At 40.6% G+C, this 18,011-nt stretch overlaps 1 protein-coding gene across 1 annotated transcript; it reads left to right on the top strand.

The window, feature by feature from the left end:
- Positions 1-7,745: 7,745 nt before the first annotated feature.
- MRPL42 (mitochondrial ribosomal protein L42) lies at positions 7,746-16,478 on the top strand. Its single transcript, XM_071423289.1, has 6 exons — positions 7,746-7,895; positions 8,942-9,093; positions 10,879-10,942; positions 11,851-11,935; positions 12,699-12,862; positions 14,100-16,478. The coding sequence occupies exons 2-6, from the start codon at positions 9,012-9,014 to the stop codon at positions 14,143-14,145; spliced, it is 441 nt and encodes a 146-aa protein (XP_071279390.1). The 5' UTR covers positions 7,746-7,895; positions 8,942-9,011; the 3' UTR covers positions 14,146-16,478.
- The last annotated feature ends 1,533 nt before the right edge of the window (positions 16,479-18,011 follow it).

The following is an 18,011-nucleotide window of genomic DNA, read 5'->3' as shown; positions in this document are numbered from 1 at the left end:
CTGGCACATCTAAGAAGGAAAGACTGAGGGAGCTGGGCCTGTTCAGTCTAGCGAGGAAAAGGCTGAGAAGGGATCTCATCAATACATAAAAATATTTCAAGGGTGGATTTCAAGAGAATAGAGCCCAGACTTTTCAGTGGTGCCCAGCAACTGGACAAAGAGCAATGGCCATAAAATAAAACACAACAAGTTCCATCTCAACATGAGGAACAACTTCTTGAGGTAGAGGGTGGCAGAGCACTGGAACAGGCTGCCCGGGGAGGTTGTGGAGTCTCCTCTCTGGAGACATTGAAAATCCACCTGGACATGTTCCTGTGTCACCTGCTCCTGGTGTCCCTGCCTTGGCAAGGAGAGTTGGAAATAGGATCTTCCAGCCCTAACAATTCTGTGATCTTTGTCTCAATAACACCTGGTTAGTGAACCTCCTTCTTTTTCAGTAGAAAGAGGAATGTCGTAAACATTGGAGTATAACTACTGCATGAGCGTACTAGGACATTACTACAGCTTCATAGTAATAGTAACATCTAAGAATGTGCATCATTATTTAGGGGAAATAAAAGCACAGAAAATTGAACTAATTTCCCATAGGTTACTAAGCAGGCCAGCAGCACAGCCAGGAATAGAACCCTATGTGCATATGATTCCCTGTCAAGTGTTTTCTTCCAGATTAAAACAGGACATAATTTCTTTGTATTCTGGTAGAAAGTAAAGTTCTCTGGCAATGGCAAATCTAGGAGTAAGACTCCATGACTCCAATCCTTATTTAGATATCAAAGTATCTTCACTGGGCCATACCCTCAAGACAAAAGTAATTGGAAAATTTTGTATTTTCTTACAGTGCATGCTAAATTGCTTCTCTTTCTTTGTTTCTGCCTTCACCCCCATTTTTTTTTCTCTTTTACACTTCTCACAGAAGATTGTCCATTCAAGGACTGGCATACACGGAAGAAAACACAGGCCAAAAGTTTCTTGAAAGTCTGTGAGATGCAACAACAGAGTGAAGCACAGTTGGCTCAAATAAATGCTCATCAGTGTTGAATTCAGTGGTCTCTTTCAAGAGTTGTAGACCAGGAACCTTGCATCAGTCAGAAGCTGCAGCAAGTCAATCTGGCTTATTATGTTTTGACATCTTTTGTTGCACAACAAGTGGTCTGTCACATCCTGGGAGTTTTCATTATACCTTTCCTTCTGGCTTCTTTTATGAAAGGGCTTTTGAAGTCCACTTGATCAGGAGATGGCAGTAAACAAAAACATTGATTTCTTTTGTTATATCTACAAAGATTTAGATTGTTCCCCTAAGCCATTTTAGCTCCCAGAAGGACTGCTGCAGAGATCCCTGAGTACCCATATTGGGCTGAAAAAGCCATCCAAACTGGCTACTCCAGAATACCAACTGTAGACTGTCACCTGTAGTCCCCATTCAAATGGGCATTCATTCCTATAGCCCAACTATAGCAGCAAGGCCTGCCTCCACAGTGGTTATTGAGTGTGTAGTTTCATGTCAAGGGCACACCACTTTTTATTTGCATTGCTGCTAAAAAGGACTGCTGCCCTCCTCCTATGCCACACACTGCTGTTCCCTCAGCTCACACCATGATCTCACCTAAGATGAGCTGATCAAAAGCACAAATGGTTCCTCAGCTGTGTGAACCACAGGCAGCCACACAGCTGTACAGGTGAGGCATAAAAAAGGACAAGAACTCATGCCTGAGGGTGTGAGAAAGGGACACTCTGTAGTTCCCTGCATTAGGGGTAGTGTGAAACCACATACTTGAGGTTATGTTAAACCAAACAGCTGAGTCAATCTCTTAAGAAGAGGGTTTCTTTCTTCCCTTCCCATCTCACTCCTACCTTCCTTCCTTACACATGGCATTTTCCCCACTGTTCATTCTGCTGAGCTGATGCAGTACACTAACTTGGCAGAAAAACAGTCATTAAGTCTAGGCTGGACTGATGAATTGGTTTGTCTTACAGTGGGGTCTGGCAAGCCCCAGACAACAAAAGGTAGTGGGAGTGAAATTGTACCTGTAGTATCCCTGAGTAATTAACTCAGCTTTGGATGCCCCTCAGCCTTTTGGAGAAGCTGCAGGCAGCAGTGAGGTCCTGCTCCCTTTCCCTGCCCTGTATTCCTGATCCACTCTTGTCATTGGTATGTATCTACTGAGGCATAGGGGGTTGTTGTTGGGGGTTGTTTTGGGCTAAGTTACCCTTCTGACCAGCTCACTGAGGCATCAGAGCTGGCACAAGAGAAGCAGCAGGAAGCAGGGTAAGATGGTGCAGGTGTAGGACTATCCCCTCCTGCAGCAGTGACCTGTTCTGTTGGCTGATCTTGTCCCACTGCACAGGCCAGGATGGAGAGCACAGTACTCATCCCACAAATCTGTGATTATCACACCATTGCTGGGATTACAGTGGTTCCAAGAACAAAGCTAGGCAACCACCTCATTCACCAACACGGTTCTATAATGCTACTATAGGCAGGGAAGGTAAGAAGTAATTGCAATTAGGCAATTAATACACCCAGAACAATTCAATACAGCTGCTGACCATCTTCCTGTGACAGCTTCTGCTGTCATCGAATTACCAGCGAATTACTCACTGAGTGGGTGCATCCAGGCCAGCTGAGCCTGTGGCTGACTAATCTTATTTCCTCCTCCTAGTCCTCTTTGCAATCTTAGAGAAGTTTTACTGTAATTACAACTCTCTTTCAAACCCCAGATTCTTTATTTTTGCATAAAAGTATTTCTATATTTTTACCAAGTATTGTAGAAAATCTGTTCTGCAGCAAAAATCAGATGGATGTATGTACACATGCAGAATGAATATTCACAGTAATATCCAAATTTTATATTAAAAATGCTCAGTAAATCCCAGAGTAATGTCACAAGAGGTGCTATGATGCCTATGTACAAAGGGGAAACTAAGGCACAGAAGTGCAGTGTTTTTCATTTAGCAGTAATTTAAAGTGTCATTGGACAATTTCAGAATTATCTGAACTGGCAGGACTGGGTGAAACTGTACTGAGAGAGAGGAAAAAAACCCACCAGTTATACGTTTTGCCAACTTAGAACATCAAAATGGGATGCTATGAGTAGGAGCCTTCATAGTAGCAAATAATTTTTGATTTTCGTTAAGTGGCTGCTTGAGTAGAGACAGTGTTGTTTCCTTGAACTATGGTAATCAACACAAATTATTTAGGCTGCATATGACTGCTGAGGCACTGTAGTTTTGTCATCTGTTATTTACAGTTGCAGCTTCCTCCTTATCAGTAACAGGATGGAGCAGTGATAAGATGGTGTGAGATATGCTAAAGAATAAGGAGGGCCTACTGACATAAGCCTTGATGTTTACTCTGTGTGTTTACAGACTGGCTTAAAACAGAAATCTGTCTGTCTACAACATAACTTGAGAAAAATTGAGAATTAAGACCATAACTAAACTACAGTGTCTCATTAGAAATTTGATTTCTACATTTATAGGATATCCTCATAGAAATTAAGAGACAGCATTTCAGGAGTGGAGACCCTTCCGTCCCCATTGTTAAGACACAACCTTTGCAATGAAACACATCCATCCATTCACAAATTCAGGTCCACTTCTAGGTATGATTGTGTAGTACCTTGCCAGTTTAAAAGGAAATAAAGGAAGCCAAATGCTTATTCCTAGGAATATTTTGAAACATCGTGGTTTCTATGAAAGCAATAAATGTGTATTATATTCAGTTTGCCTGAATGATTTTCCTAAGAAGCAATTTCCTAAATATGTCACTGCAGCAAAAGAGCTGGAACAGCCAGGTCCTAATTTTCCATTTCTCAGAAGGGCTGTGTGTGTGTATGTGTGTGTGCAACTGCTCACACAAAACCCACGCCCGTGCAGATGATATCTCTGATTTATAACTTGTTCATCTAAAACAGAGCCAACCAACATAGTGCTGCCCTCATCACTACATAGCATCTGCGGCCTAACTATAGCTCAGCCATCTGATCAGTCGGAGGTTTCCTGGAGAAGTTTGTAATTGACTGTTGGAGTAAGAGCAGGTTGATGGTTTATCTTCAGTGAGAGAGCAACCTAGAAACAATACTTCCCAGGTTTCCAGAGACAGGAAGTCCCAGAGGTCTGGAACTCAGCAGTAGTGCCTCCATAGTATCTCCAGAGGAAACAGAAAGAACAATCTTCCTGCTGAGCAAATACAGACTGAGCGACTCTCCCCTTTGCTGTCTACAAGCTGCTGAGGCAGGCAGGCCCTTGGCAGTTATTAATAACTCCATCTCCAGACATGCTGGAGAAGTGTGCAGTCACGCTTCTGAGCTGTCCTTAAGCAATTCCCATCTCCCTTTGGAAAGCTGTAATCTGTCAGAACATGCTGCTAAGAATACACTTGCAGAACATTATGCGTCAGGGAGGGGGTAGACCTCATCTACTATCTCCTAAAAGTCTTTTTATAGAAACTACCTAAAAATAGCCTGGAAGCCTAACAGGGTATGTGGTTCAGCTTTTAAAAAATAAAAATAAAAGTTCTGTGGTACCTTCACTTTCAACTTTTCAGAACTAGGATTTAAGTTACAAGATTTGTCACAACAGGGATGTTCTAAAAGCGCACATAGCCAGAATAAAAACCTTACAGAAAAAAGTATGTCATTCAAAACAAGCAGTACAGACTGAAGCTTCAAATTAAAGCTTTTGTTGATCTTTACAATCTCGTTAAGGAATTAGCTTCTTAGCCATTAACAACTCAATGCCACCAGCCTATAATATCCCACCATTAGGAGACTTGTTGGTCACATTCATCAGGAACATTGGAAACTCTACTTTTTCAAACGTGTGTCTGAGGAAAGCACACGTATCTGCAAGTGTGTGTCTGTATGCAGTCCTCAGGAAGTACAAATGGCACTGAAGAGTAAAAAATTGTCTTTATTTAAGCAAATAAATTGATGTAGGAAACAGTAATGTAGGAGCACCACAGAAGTCTTATATTGTAATCATGACTGGTATACTCAAGCATATCAAGTTTTAGTATTTTGTATTGGGAAACAATTTCTAAGGGGCTAGGGAGGTTTTTAAATTTTTTAAGAAGTTACAGCTCCATATAGAAAAGATTTTTTAAAAGTGTCTTGCACTGGAGAAAGAAACAGGTGAAATTTACAGTGGTCTTCAGTTGTGAAGGGAGTTAATTTCAAGTTTTCCAATGCACAGCAAAGAATTTTGGTCCCCTGCATGGGTGAACAATGTCCTTTTGAGAAAACAGCTAAGAATCAGAGTTGTCAACCACAGTCATCATCATCCCTGAGTTTAAGCAATCTTTTAAAGAACCTATGACAATTAAATCATAAGCATCTTCAAGAAAAGTCAGAGAAGCCTTAATTTTACTTAGTATTTCCTAGGAAGGAAATGAAGGCCTAATGTACTTGTCAGAGGTTCACACACAAACACTCACAAGTAGCACACATTGCATTTGCATACAGGTGTGTCACACTGCGGCTGACCAGAAGAAAGTGGAGAATCCTGAGCAGTTCCCACATTGTCACAAACTGCTCCTGAAAATACTGAAATAACTCTGTTTACCCCCACTATGCCTATGGACAAAATATTCCTGAAGCTCGCTCTTTGAATGAAAATTCATTCCTTTATTTTAATTTCCAGAGTGCATTTGTTTCATACAGTTTATTGCCATTTTATTTTTTCAGCACTGGCCTTGAGTTTAAAATCCTCAAAGTGTTTTATTTATTATTTCCATCAGTAGAACCACTGTCTTGCTTGTATTGGATGTTTGCTTCATTGTATAGGATGCTGCACTCATCCTATACAGCACAAGGATTTCCTTGTGGGAATCATAAGCTAGTACACAGCAGAAAATAGATAGAACTCTGTTGCTTCTGTTTGGTGCATGAGCCCAGATCAGATGCCTCTGTATCTGCACACAGAAACTTGCTGGAATTACAAAATGAGTTTATCTCCACAAATCTGGAGGAGCTTTGTAGGAGAGCTGTGATTTCTCACCTTGTTTGCATCTCTCTAAGTAGTATGCAAAACATTTTGGCCCATCTGTGCTCCCTTTTTCTATGGTGTAATGAATCTAATATTGCAGGGAGACCCAAAATGGATGTCTTCCATCTTCCTTCATATAGAAAAATACTCAAGAAGAAACCTTTGTCAGCACTACTGGGAGTGATCAACTCTTGGCTACTGATTTCTGGCTATACTTCTGCTATACTGCTGGAAGTTATCAGTGTAACTACAACTCTGCAACTACAGAGCAAAGTTAAACATTGCTGAAATTGTGAGGCTTTCACTGATGACAACATGAAATTGCAGTACCACGGTCAATGACCAGAAAAGACACAATCCTTGGAAGCTTTCTGGAAGAGGTTGCTGCCTTTCAGGAGACAATAACCAAGAGTCTCCAAAAGGGTAATGCTGTGACAGGAATGGAGACACAGTCTGCTGATGTGACTTAGAGGCTTTGTGGATGTGTAAATGCCTAAAGTGCTGGAGCCATTCCAGATACTAGAGCAGCAGGTCAGACAATTGATTTTTGTCTTTTCTTCTTGTCTTTTATCAATGTTGTGTAAATATAACCTTGTCTTTGAAATGCTTTGTGACTCAGTCTATGAAAGAAGTACAGAAGGTAGCCTCAGAACAGCAGTGTGCCTGAGACATTCAGGTGAGTTTTCTGTATGCCTTGAATATTGAAAACATGCAATTTCATCTACATAAAATCCACAGGTCTTCACTGTGGAAGGTTGTTACAGGTACCGTGAAGATCTGGCTGGCTGAACAGAGGAAGCTGCTGCAGCCACTGTGTAATTTATCCTGAAAAGCAAGCAGGCTATGCTTGCCAGCTTGTGAAATAACCAATAATGTTAGAGATGTCCCTTCGAATTATGGGATTAGAGGGGGTTATTTTGCAGCTAATATAAGACTATGGCATGCTGGCACATGGCCAGGACCGGCAGGTGCACTGCTGCCTGTTGCTGGGGCGTTATGCCCCCTCCCTCAGCCAAACAGCTGCTGCCAATGCCAAGGTTGCCTCCGTGCCTCCACTGTGGGTTTGAGACTCTGCCAGCACAGGGACCACCAGAGTGAGCAGTCAGTGTTTGACCAAGGGTCCCATGAGGAGCGGCTGAGGGAGCTGGGGGTGTTTAGCCTGGGGCAGACTCAGGGGGGCCTCTTCATTCTCTACGACTACCTGAAAAGAGGTTGTAATAAGGTGGGGGTTGGACAACCCGTGACGGTGTTGTCCACAGCGGTTAATTATTGGCTTATTGCACACCAGGTAATGAATCTGGGTTCTTGGGGACAGCAGCACAAGAGGAAGCGGCCTCAGGCCAGGGGAGGTTCAGGTTGGACATCATGAGGAATTCCTCCACAGGAAGGACTGTTAAACACTGGAACAGGTTCCCCAGAGAGATGGTGGAGCGGCCATCGCCGGAGGTGTTCCAGAAACAACCGCACATGGCACTTATTGCCATGGCCTAGGTGTCAAGGTGTACAAAGATGGGTCAAAGATTGGACTGGATCATCTCAGAGATCTTTTCCAACCTAACTGGTTCCGTGAATATGTGTTTGTGTGTCTGCTTGCTCCCCGGCCCGGCCGGGCACGGCCCAGCCTAGCCCTTCCCGTATCCATATTATTATGAAGTGGCTGAGGGCTCGTCGCCGGTGCTGGACGAGCGCTGAGGGCAGAGGGGAGGCGGGCGGTGCCGGTGCCCCCTCGCCGCCCGCACTACGAGTCCCGGCGTGCTGCGGGCCGAGCCGCCGCCGGAGCCGGAACGGGCGCGCGGCGCCGCTTCCGCCGGCGGGGCTGGTGCGGGGGGGCGCCGGGTAAGGCCGGAGAGGCTCTGCCTGCGTTCGGAGGGGCTGAACCCTGTGCGGCACGCTCAGGACTTTCATAGCGGGTACTTTTTTCTTGCTTTTACGGATTAGTGACTTGGTTTGTTTGTAGTGCTAAATATCTTCTTTAGTTCTAAGCCGCGGGTTTCGTGCTCCCGCGTGTTGCTGGAGTTTCCTGTGCGCTGTCTCGGGGATGGGACTGTTCCCATTCAAACCGGAGCGGTCCTCGCAGTGGGGCCAGGAACGGGCTGACCCCTGTCAGGTGCCTGACCCTGTCCTTGGTCCGAGATCCGCCGCATTCCTCGCACCCTCTTTGTTAATGAGCCTCTGAGGGCAAGTTATGAGCACCTCTGTAGGTGTTGCTGCTCCCCTAACTTCAGCAGCATTGGCACAGATAAAAAGAGTGCTGAATAATTATATGTCAAAATTGGAAAATGCACGTTTCTAGTGATGTTCTGAAGCCCAAAATATGAAGTACTTTTAAAAGGTTCCTGTTTCTTTTTTAATGTGTATGTGTTTAAACTGTTTCCAGTTACATTTTTATAGATTTCATTATAAGTTCCTATTTAAAGCATTTTTTTTTCAGTAGACAGTGAAAACATAAGGTGTCCTTCTGCTTCTGTGAAATTTTGGGTAACATTTAAGGTATTCTAAATGGTGTTTGTGAGTTTTCAGGTGTATTGCTGAGATGGATGAAACTGACTAACTGCGTTTAGAGAGTTTTTTAACTACAGCAAGTGTAGTTTATAAGTATTTCTATTTTTGTACCGGCTGATGATATTTACATTGTTAACAAGCATATTTCATGAGTAATTTTAGGGAGTGTGCAGAAGGAAGGATGTGAGTGAGTACCAATAGAAAAGCCTGTGAGAAGGCACAGGCATGGAAGCTTTTTTTCAAAGTTGAACCTTCAAAGACTCCCTCTCAGTAAATAAAGTCTTGTGCTATTTTTGACTGTTAAGGAGACAGGTACCATTATCCTGAGTGATAAGGATTTCTAAACAATTGACGATGAAGAATTATGTTGCACAATTTTTTTCCTTAAGATATTCAAGAAATTTAACTCTTAGTCTTTTGTATCCTAAATAGTTACAAAACTGGTTTCTTTCAGAGGGTGTTCTGCAGAGAAAAAGTTCTTCGAGTTCCATCCGTCCAGGACTGGTTTCCTCTCTGCTGTCACCATGGCAATGTCACTTAGAACTGCATGGCCCAGCCTCCTTTGGATGCGTTCAGCAGCAGCCTGTAAGCAGGTCCCTCTGCAGAGTAAGTAGTGATGAAATTGTGGAAGTCCTATATTAAAGTTTGTTCCTTGAGAACCGCTTTCCTGTAGGGTTTAAAGTAATAAAACGTGGAAGTGATTTTTCTATTTGAACAGAATCAAGTCTGTTAGTCTGTGCTCTATTCTAATAGTAATCTAAAGGATATCTTCATTTGTTTTTTTCTTTTTTTGTGCTTTTAAAACCTTCATGGTCTAAGTAGGATGCACCCCAAATTAATGATTAACTTGTAAATACTACCCTCTTACCACTGATTATCATTGAAGATTTAAGTTGATTTTTTCAGACTTAGAAAAGTGGTGAGAAAAGGCTATAGTAAAATCTCACTACTTAACATTAAACAGAGAACAAGTAGAAACAGGCAGTACTGTTTCTTAGATTTTTGTCCATGTTTTAGATGTCAAGAGAAAGAAATAGGGACGACAGTAAAGGTGATAGAAAAGACAGTAATGGAGAAAATAGAATAGACATGTTACCTTTTAGAGGGAAGTGGGCAAGGAAGGGAAAGAAATTTTAGGAAGACGTACAAACTTGTTGCAGTTTACCAGATCTCAACTCCTTAATAGCTAAGAATAGTTTAATTAGAAGAACTGAAGAGTGGAAGTGCTAACAGTAATTCTGAATTTAGGAGTTTGCATCTAAAATACTTCTGAGAGGACAGTAGCTACACAAAAGTTTCTTCTTGGCTTTTTCAGCCTTTGCAGTCTTGACACAATGAATGCTCTCTCCGTGTGCTAGGAGCAGCCATGAAGAATCCTATTTGTATTAAAAGATGGTCTAAATAAAATAATGTCAGATAAAGTTGAAACCTTTTTATGACTTAACAGAAAGCTCAGAACATGTGAAGACTTGTTTCTTGTGATCATAATTGTGTTCTAAAAGCGTAGTTGTTGAATAAAGCTTTACAGGACACAGAAACTTCCATGTGGATTTGTCTCAGGTTCTGGCAATTAGGAAAGGGGTTCTCAGTGGAATTCAACTCCAAGCACTTCCCAGGCCCACCTTAGGCCTGGATATCTGCTTTGTTGTAGAAGACAATGCCTACAGGATGATTCCTGTGTGAGGGGCTATTGAACACCTTAGGTTAGTTGTGTTTGGACTCTGTGATCTTTAAAGTCTTTTCCAACCTAAATTATTCTATGATTCTATTAAAAAATGAGAATCAAACCATGGGGAAGGGACTTTGAGTGGTCTGTGATCCAAGCTCCTGCTCAAAGCAGGGTCAGCTCTGCAGTCATATTGGGTTGCTCAGGGCTTGCTGGGTCTTTGAAATCTCCAAGGACAGAGAACTCACAAACCTGCCTGAGTCCCATCCCCTTGACTTGCTGTCCTCATGAAGAAAACATTTCTCTACATATCCAGTCAGAGGCCCTCCTTCTGATTTTTGTAATAAATATTGTTATGAATGAAATTATGACCTTCCCTCTAAGTCCTAAGGTTCTTTACATATATAAAGGATATTTCCTAATGGTGAATTCTATAGGTATTTTGTTCATATAGTGATTTTACTCAGGAAAACAATACAACTAGGAAGGTAAGTATAGGTCATAGCTGCCTGCATACTGCTTTTTTTTTTTGATTGCACTGCTAGAAAGCTGTGTACTAAAATGAACTTCTATTTAGACAGTGTTTGGGTTATGTTAATCTAAAACTGAATTATGATTATAATCCCTGATTAAGACTTGAAATAATGAAAATTGAAAATATAAACTTTCTTTATTGGGTACAGCTCTGCTTGTTTCTGCATCAGAGTTCTTTATTTTTATTGCAGATGGAGCTGTGTATCATGCTTGCCATAAATCTACATACTCAGTTCTCCCTGAAGACTATAATTGGTATGTAAACGTGCTTTGCTCTGTGGCCTTTTCATGTAATGTTTATTCCAGGGCTACTTTCTGTCCTAAAGTCATCATATAATAGTATCAAACACATCTATTGCCAATATTGGATATATGTAATAATTTCAGCTAAAGTACTGTCTCTGATAGTAATGATTGTGAAGTTAATGTTTCGATGTAATGAAAAGTCATGCAGGACTCATTCTAAACATGTTGATGACTCCCAGTACCCCTGCAGTTTTGTTTGTGGAAGAGCAAAATTAGCTTAGAGTAGTAATTTCCATTGATGTTTGTTGTTAAGACAAGGTCCAGGTATTTTTGTGCTGCTGCATGGGGAATCTGTGTAGAAATGGGAAAAGATGGTACAAATACAGTGAGAAACACTGAGTTCATGTCACCACAGTTTTAGGAAGCTAAATGTCTCATGGGAAGGGGAAGGAAGGTGAGAAAAGTTATATTCTCACAATGACAGTCTAAGTAGGACTTCTTGTTCAACATTTTTTACATAATAGAAAAGTTAGAACCCCAAACAGAGTTTGTTTCCTGTTATTTCATTACAGATGCCATACATCTTATAAAGACATGCTGTCCTAGAGATCATTATCCCAATCTGTTTAGAGTTTTATATGCAACTATTTAAGTGTTTAAGATTTTTTTTTCCAATTCATATTTCCAGCTATTATAATAATTTATTTTAGCCCTTTTTTTCCTCTCCATCAAAAAAGAAAAAGGAAGACGACTGAGGAAACAAAAACTTGGAGGTTTGGATCAAATGTTTATGACCCTTATTTTATAGAAATTATGAAAGATTGATAAATGCAGGGTGAAATCCAGTTTTCTTTGGGACATGGGCTGCTCAGTTGTTCAGTACTTCTGGAAGTTATGAGTTTTTTTTATTTTTATAGCAAAGTGGAACTTGCAGTGACATCCGATTCGAAGACAATTGTCTGCTACCACCCTTCGCTTGAGATTCCATACGAGCATACAAAAGTATGTCCAAGTATATTTCTTACTCTTTAAAGGCATTTAGTGGTTCATAGGTTTGAGTCTTTAGAGCATCTTTTTTAATTTGAAATTACTTCAGCACATCTGTGAAGTAAATGACTGATGAATATAGCTGCTGCCACAAGGAGGAGTTTACTCTTAGTTGAATTCAGGGAAGGTTGCAGAGTGAGAAAAGCTCAGGTATCACAGCATACATAAGCTCTAGTTGAATTAAAGGCACTAAAACACTTGTGCATTACAGAGAAAATAGTGTCTGTCTATGTGGGTACTACTCAGAGAGGATGATTGGAATGCAGGTTATGGCTCACTTGTCCTCCTGCACAAGAAAAAACAAAGAAATACTGCTGCTACTGTTTTCAACTCAAACTTTAAGTTCCCTTCAGCATTGAGTTCATAAAAACCACAAAAAACTTTAAATATTGATTTTTATCTATCAGGAGTACTTTCAATGTGATCTTTACATTGATGAGAATAAATCTAGTGTTGTGATTTAAAACCTAGATAAATTTTTCTAGTGTACACCTTTTTTTGAGTTTCCAGTTCTCATGTGCTAGTACAATACTGCAGCTGGCAGTAGGAAGGTGGGGACAATAAACAGCCAGTGCAATTGCAGGTATTTTTCTGGTTTTTTTTGGTTTCAGCTGTTAGATAGCATTACAGATTACTCTTAGGAGCTTGGCTTTTCTACTTTCTCAATTAAATAAAACAAGGAGAAACAGGACATACATATACATTACTGTTTTGCTAGCCCATACCACGGCCAGATCCAGTGAATAATAAAGAAGAAAACCTTGATCAAGTTTTAAAATCCAGATTGAATGAAAAAGAGCTAAAGAACAGTAGAGGTCCTACAATTGAAGAGCTCAGCAAAATGTTTTACACAACAAAACATCGCTGGTATCCTGTGGGACAGTAAGTATTTTCAGTTTGTCTGTTCCTTTTGGAAGTAAAGGGAAATACAGGAATAATTTAATGACCAGATTCAACCTAGGATGAGTAATGTCAGACAAGATACCTCTAGCATTTGGGCTGCTACATAAAATTTTCAATGCAGTGTTGGGTAAATGGAAGACTGTATTTAATAAGGGTTTTTTAAAATACTGGTCCTTTGATAGACTTTGCCACTTTTTTCTGTAAAATATGTGACAGTGTAGAAATTTCTCATACATCCTGTTAGCTACTGCTTTGAGTCATTTACTAAGTTCCATAACAGAATCTAGTTTGTAAAATACCCTCAGTGGACATAACCAAATACAGATTGGAAACATGCATTGCCTATTCGTTATCAACCTCAATTGGATGATTCTCAGACTTAAGAGTAGTAGAGGTTTTTCATTTGGAATGGTGAAAAGTGCTATTTGGTGTGCCTTGTATTCAGAAATGGAGGAGGAGGAGGAGAGGTATACATATACATGACTCAGCTTAAAGAGGAACTCTGGGCATTACTAATGTCAACAAGTAGCATTCTGGTGTGTGTTACACCCTTCCACTCCATGGTACGCCATCTTTCAATAGCTGCTAATTTTGTAGCTATGAAGACATAATACAGGCAATTTTTTTTTTCTATCCACAGAAAACTTTTTAATTAATGTGCTTTGGGAGTAGATATAATGAATGGAAAGATAGCACTTTTATGACCAAAGGGTAGCTGTCACTTCGATGAAGATCAGACAGGATCTGCCTTGTTCAGCATGCATAATTATGAGGAAAGTGTGGCTCATTATTTGTTCAGAATAATTTGTTTTTTAGTTTTTCTGCAAAATATTACACTATTTAACATACAGTCTGGCACAGCTCCTTTGAACATCTTTGTTCTATAGCAATCATTTTAGCCAAAGGCAAGGCTGACCATGTAATAAAATTAACTTCACACAAAGGATTAAGAATAAACAGCAGCCTTTGTGCCTATTCAGCTGTAGAACTGATTGGATTATTGCGTGCTTGTAGCAGATGTAGCAATAGAAATGAGTGGCATTATGTAACTCCACAAACAACAGAGATGACATCTAATGAGTGGTGATGGATTGTGCTCATGTATCTTGTATTTCACTTCCTTGTGTAACCTCAGATCACTCACTGGGGGCAGAAATACCACAAAAATAAAGGCTGTCCACAGCTTGCACTCACTGCAATGCTTTTTTTCTTTTAGGTATCATAGAAGACGCAAGAATCCTAATCCTCCCAAAGACCGATAACCGAGATAACTTCTTGTTCATCAGGACTTTGCTGTTAATTTTGATTGGAAATAAAAGTTACAGAAGGTGACATGTTTGGCTGTAACAGAACATGCTTAACTTGATTTGACTGTTATTTTCTACTGAAAGCAGCAAAATGGCACTGACAAAACAGGGAGTCAGTGAAGGCAGTTGTGCATTCCTGGTCAGCAAATAGACTAGTCTTAGATCAGGATGTAACAGGGATGTAGTGCTCTGATTAAATTCAAGAGGTCAGAGGCTTGTCATTGGTCAAGTGAAGCCATACAAGTCTTTTGTCAAAATGGGAAGTCTAGAAATGGATGTGTTAGGGTTTGGTGGTTTTGAGTGGGATAAGTATTTTTTTTTTCTTTTAGGAATCCAGTAAGGTGAGCTTGACTATTGAAGTGTTAATGATATAGTTTCTATTAAAAATATTATATGAGGTATTTGTGAAAACAAATAGTTTTTCTTCTTCTGTTACACTTGTGAGATACCTGGCTCCATGTTCAATTCTACATCAGCGAAGTGATTGTAGTTAAGCCTGTTGTTGTGTATGGAAAACTGGCCAACTTGGTTAAGTTTTAGCATCCAAGTCACAGTAACTTGCTCTTCTAAATAATCCAGTATTCTCAGATATCTAAGAACTTCAATGTGCATTTGTGGTTCATGGGGGGGTTTTTGCCTGTTTAATTCCACCCCAGCTACCACTCAGTGAGGATGCTGTGTTCATACATAAGCTGAAATAGCTGTATCACAGTAGGAGTTTGGTCTGATTCTACTTCATTGCTTTATCATTTTGTAGTGCTTAAATGTTCTTCCTCTTGTAATATTCTATGTCATGTAGCATTTTTCTCCTTCAGGAAAAGGGAAAAAACCTTTGTTCCAGTCTACAGTTTTAGGCATCAGCCCTCTAATAGAAAGATAGATCTAATAGATCTATGCTGCTGCAGTGATCCCAGTGACTTCATAAAGCCTTCTTAGTAGATCCTTCTAAATAATGAGAAAATAATTATCTCATGTACATCATATATTTTTATTGCATTTCCCTTCCAAAGCAATTTGGATAACCAAGGAAGGGGTTTGTTTCTTCTGTTAGTCTAGTGTCATTTTGCCAGCATGCATTTTCTATAGATTTTGCTAGAAGTCGAGTACCACTCACTCATCTTCTCAGTTGAGATGTAGAGAAACTACATCTCAACTGTTAGTTAGTTTCTAAAGATACTACTGAATAACCTTTTTTCCCTTGAACATCCTTTATGTGTGGAAAAAGCAATGTAGGATGTGTGTAAAAAGGCTGCCTTTAAACACCTGTGGGAATTTATACAGAAAACTAGCGCCAGTGCATTTTTAACTCCAAAGCTGGGCAGCTGATAATGGTTTATCATGGCAGAGCATGAAATCCTTTTGCTCCTTCACTCTGTTGTGCTTATAAGGTATCAGAGTCTGTGCTCAAGCCAACATTAGCCAAGTGATTTTGGCTTCTTATTAATGGTTTGTTGCTCACATAATAAGTCTGCTATTGTGAAGTAATGTCTGTGGGGTCTCTGTGAAGGATGGCTGTTTAACTCTTTAAGTTCAATTGCATGAACATAAATAGTGGCTTTTTCTGCCTGGAATATAACTTTTTGAATAGATTGTAGCAATTTGTAATGCAACACATTTTGGTATTTTCATCAGTTTGTGGTGCCTGGTGAGGACTCTGGTGTATAAGTGAGCTTACTTGCATCTCATGCAGTGTTTTATGTTCCAGTGCATAAAATTGAGTTCCTTTTATTTTTGGAAAGCTGAGACCTAATTTGTCACCGTTTGACTTCAGTGTAAGAAGAGATATCCTTGGACTAATTTAAACTTAAAATTATTTTCCCCCATTCTTTTTCCCATATTTTTGCTTACTGCTGCCTAATGCTGCTAAGAAACTTTGCTCTACAGAGAAACCTTTACAGTCATAACCTTCTGCTATGACATTTGTCTGTTCTTGCCTGTCAAACCCTGTTTGTGATCAAACATCCACAATCACTCTAGAAATACTGGCTTTTACATTGTTTCCCAAACACTTTTGGATGCTTTTCAGGCATTTTGAGAGCTACAAATCTATGATGTGCTTGGCTGCTATCTTTAAAGTACTTCCTCTTCTGGCCAGTGGCTGGAAACTGTCTATAACACATGTTCACTACATGTACCGCGTGCCCTTTTGTTACTAATTCGTAACATTGGTGGTTTAAAATCTTTCCCTGCATTGTGATGCTGCTTTCAGTCTTACTGTTTTCTTCTACTAAATCTTTTTCCTGGGTTACCCGAGGCATGACACAATTAAAATACTACTCTCACAGTAATCTGAAGCTCTCTTCTTGGTTTTCTAGGTCTCAAATAACTGGCTTTGTTTCTCTTCACTTTAAAACTTAGAATTCAGAATTCATCCACTTGATTATTGTTCCACTTCTATGCAAAAAAAAAAAAAAAATTTGAAAGTTAGTTTGGGATTTCTGTTTTCTGTTGCCCTTGTTCTTTGTAATTGAAAACTTAAGTTGCGTAAAATTCGCAACGTTAAGTCTGTTCTGGCACTTTGTATCCCGGTTTGGGCACTTAGCCATTTGTTTTGTATCTAGTAGCTATTGAGTTCCACAGCATCTTAGGCTCCTTGCTGTGGATAGTAGACAGCTGGGTACATCTTACTTGAGGGATTTTTGGTTTCCAAATGTCTCACTAAAAGTCTCCTCAGGCCTTGCTTGGCCTGTATGCCATTAGAAAACTCTGTTTCAGTCATGTATCAAGAATTTTGCCCTTAATTCACAGAATCACAGAATTGTTAGGTTTGGAAGGGACTTCTGGAGATCATATAGTCCAACATTTCTGCTAAGGCAAGGTCACCTGCAGCGGGTGACAGGAACACATCCAGGTGCATTTGGAATGTCTGCAGAGGAGAAAACTCCACAACCTCCTTGAGCAGCCTGTTCCTGTGCTCCCAAACAGAAATTCGGACCATTTAAATCACAGTTCAATTAATCTCGGTGCCTTAGCAAAAAGAATTCTTTCCTCTCCTCTAATTATCCCCAGATTAAAACAGAACTGATGCTTTTAAGAGGCTTTTTCCCTTCGGTGTGTGCCGCGGGAGCTGCTGTGCAGGCTGCGTGCGGCACCACCGGGAGGCAGCACCGCCCAGGGCTGGAGCGGGGCCGGGATCAGGACCGGCTCTGCGGGCAGCTAGAGCCCCGAGAGGCGGCCGTGGGCTGCTCCCTTCGTGACACTCGGGAGTACGGCATCAGAAGCGGCTCCCTAGCACCGCCCAAAGGACTTGCAGTTGAAGGGTTAAAGGTTTTTTGCCTGTTTAACTTTTGTAGGGTGTCTCAGAGACAAAAAAAAGCTCCACCATCCCAGTCTGGGGAAAAAATGAGTCGATAGTGGAGCAGTAACGTGACCCATGTGACAAATGTCATGACTTTGTTTCACTTCCCCAAGATTGCAGTGAAGGCAGCAGTTACCCTCCTGCCCATCTGCCCACCCATCCTGCCATCCCTCCCCCCCATCCAGCTATTAAGTTCTAGGAAACTTCTCTCTTTCTGCTGTTATAATAGGTCTGAACTTCATCTGTCATGTCCAAATTCTGCTGTACCACAATAAATCCTTGTGGCAGGTCATTATAAGTCACAGTACCGACTGCTTGTCAAAGCCAGAGCTGCATTTCTCAGTTTCTCCAGTCTATGAATTTTAGCAGCATGTAATTTCTCACATGCTCATTCCGTCCTCAAAGCCAATATGAAGTTATAAAATGGAGAGATAAAATAGATGTAGGCTGCATTCCTCATCTGTAATAGATGATGTATATTTTATTTTAATGCTACAATATAACAAAATTGACCTAGAGCAAA

Source organism: Agelaius tricolor, unplaced genomic scaffold, assembly GCF_023055355.1.
Source record: "Agelaius tricolor isolate 1412-34295 unplaced genomic scaffold, bAgeTri1.0.p SCAF_3, whole genome shotgun sequence".
In the NCBI taxonomy this organism is placed as follows: Eukaryota; Metazoa; Chordata; class Aves; order Passeriformes; family Icteridae; genus Agelaius; species Agelaius tricolor.
The sequence above is the reverse complement of the archived record's forward strand: the minus strand, read 5'-3'. Positions and strand labels throughout refer to the sequence as shown.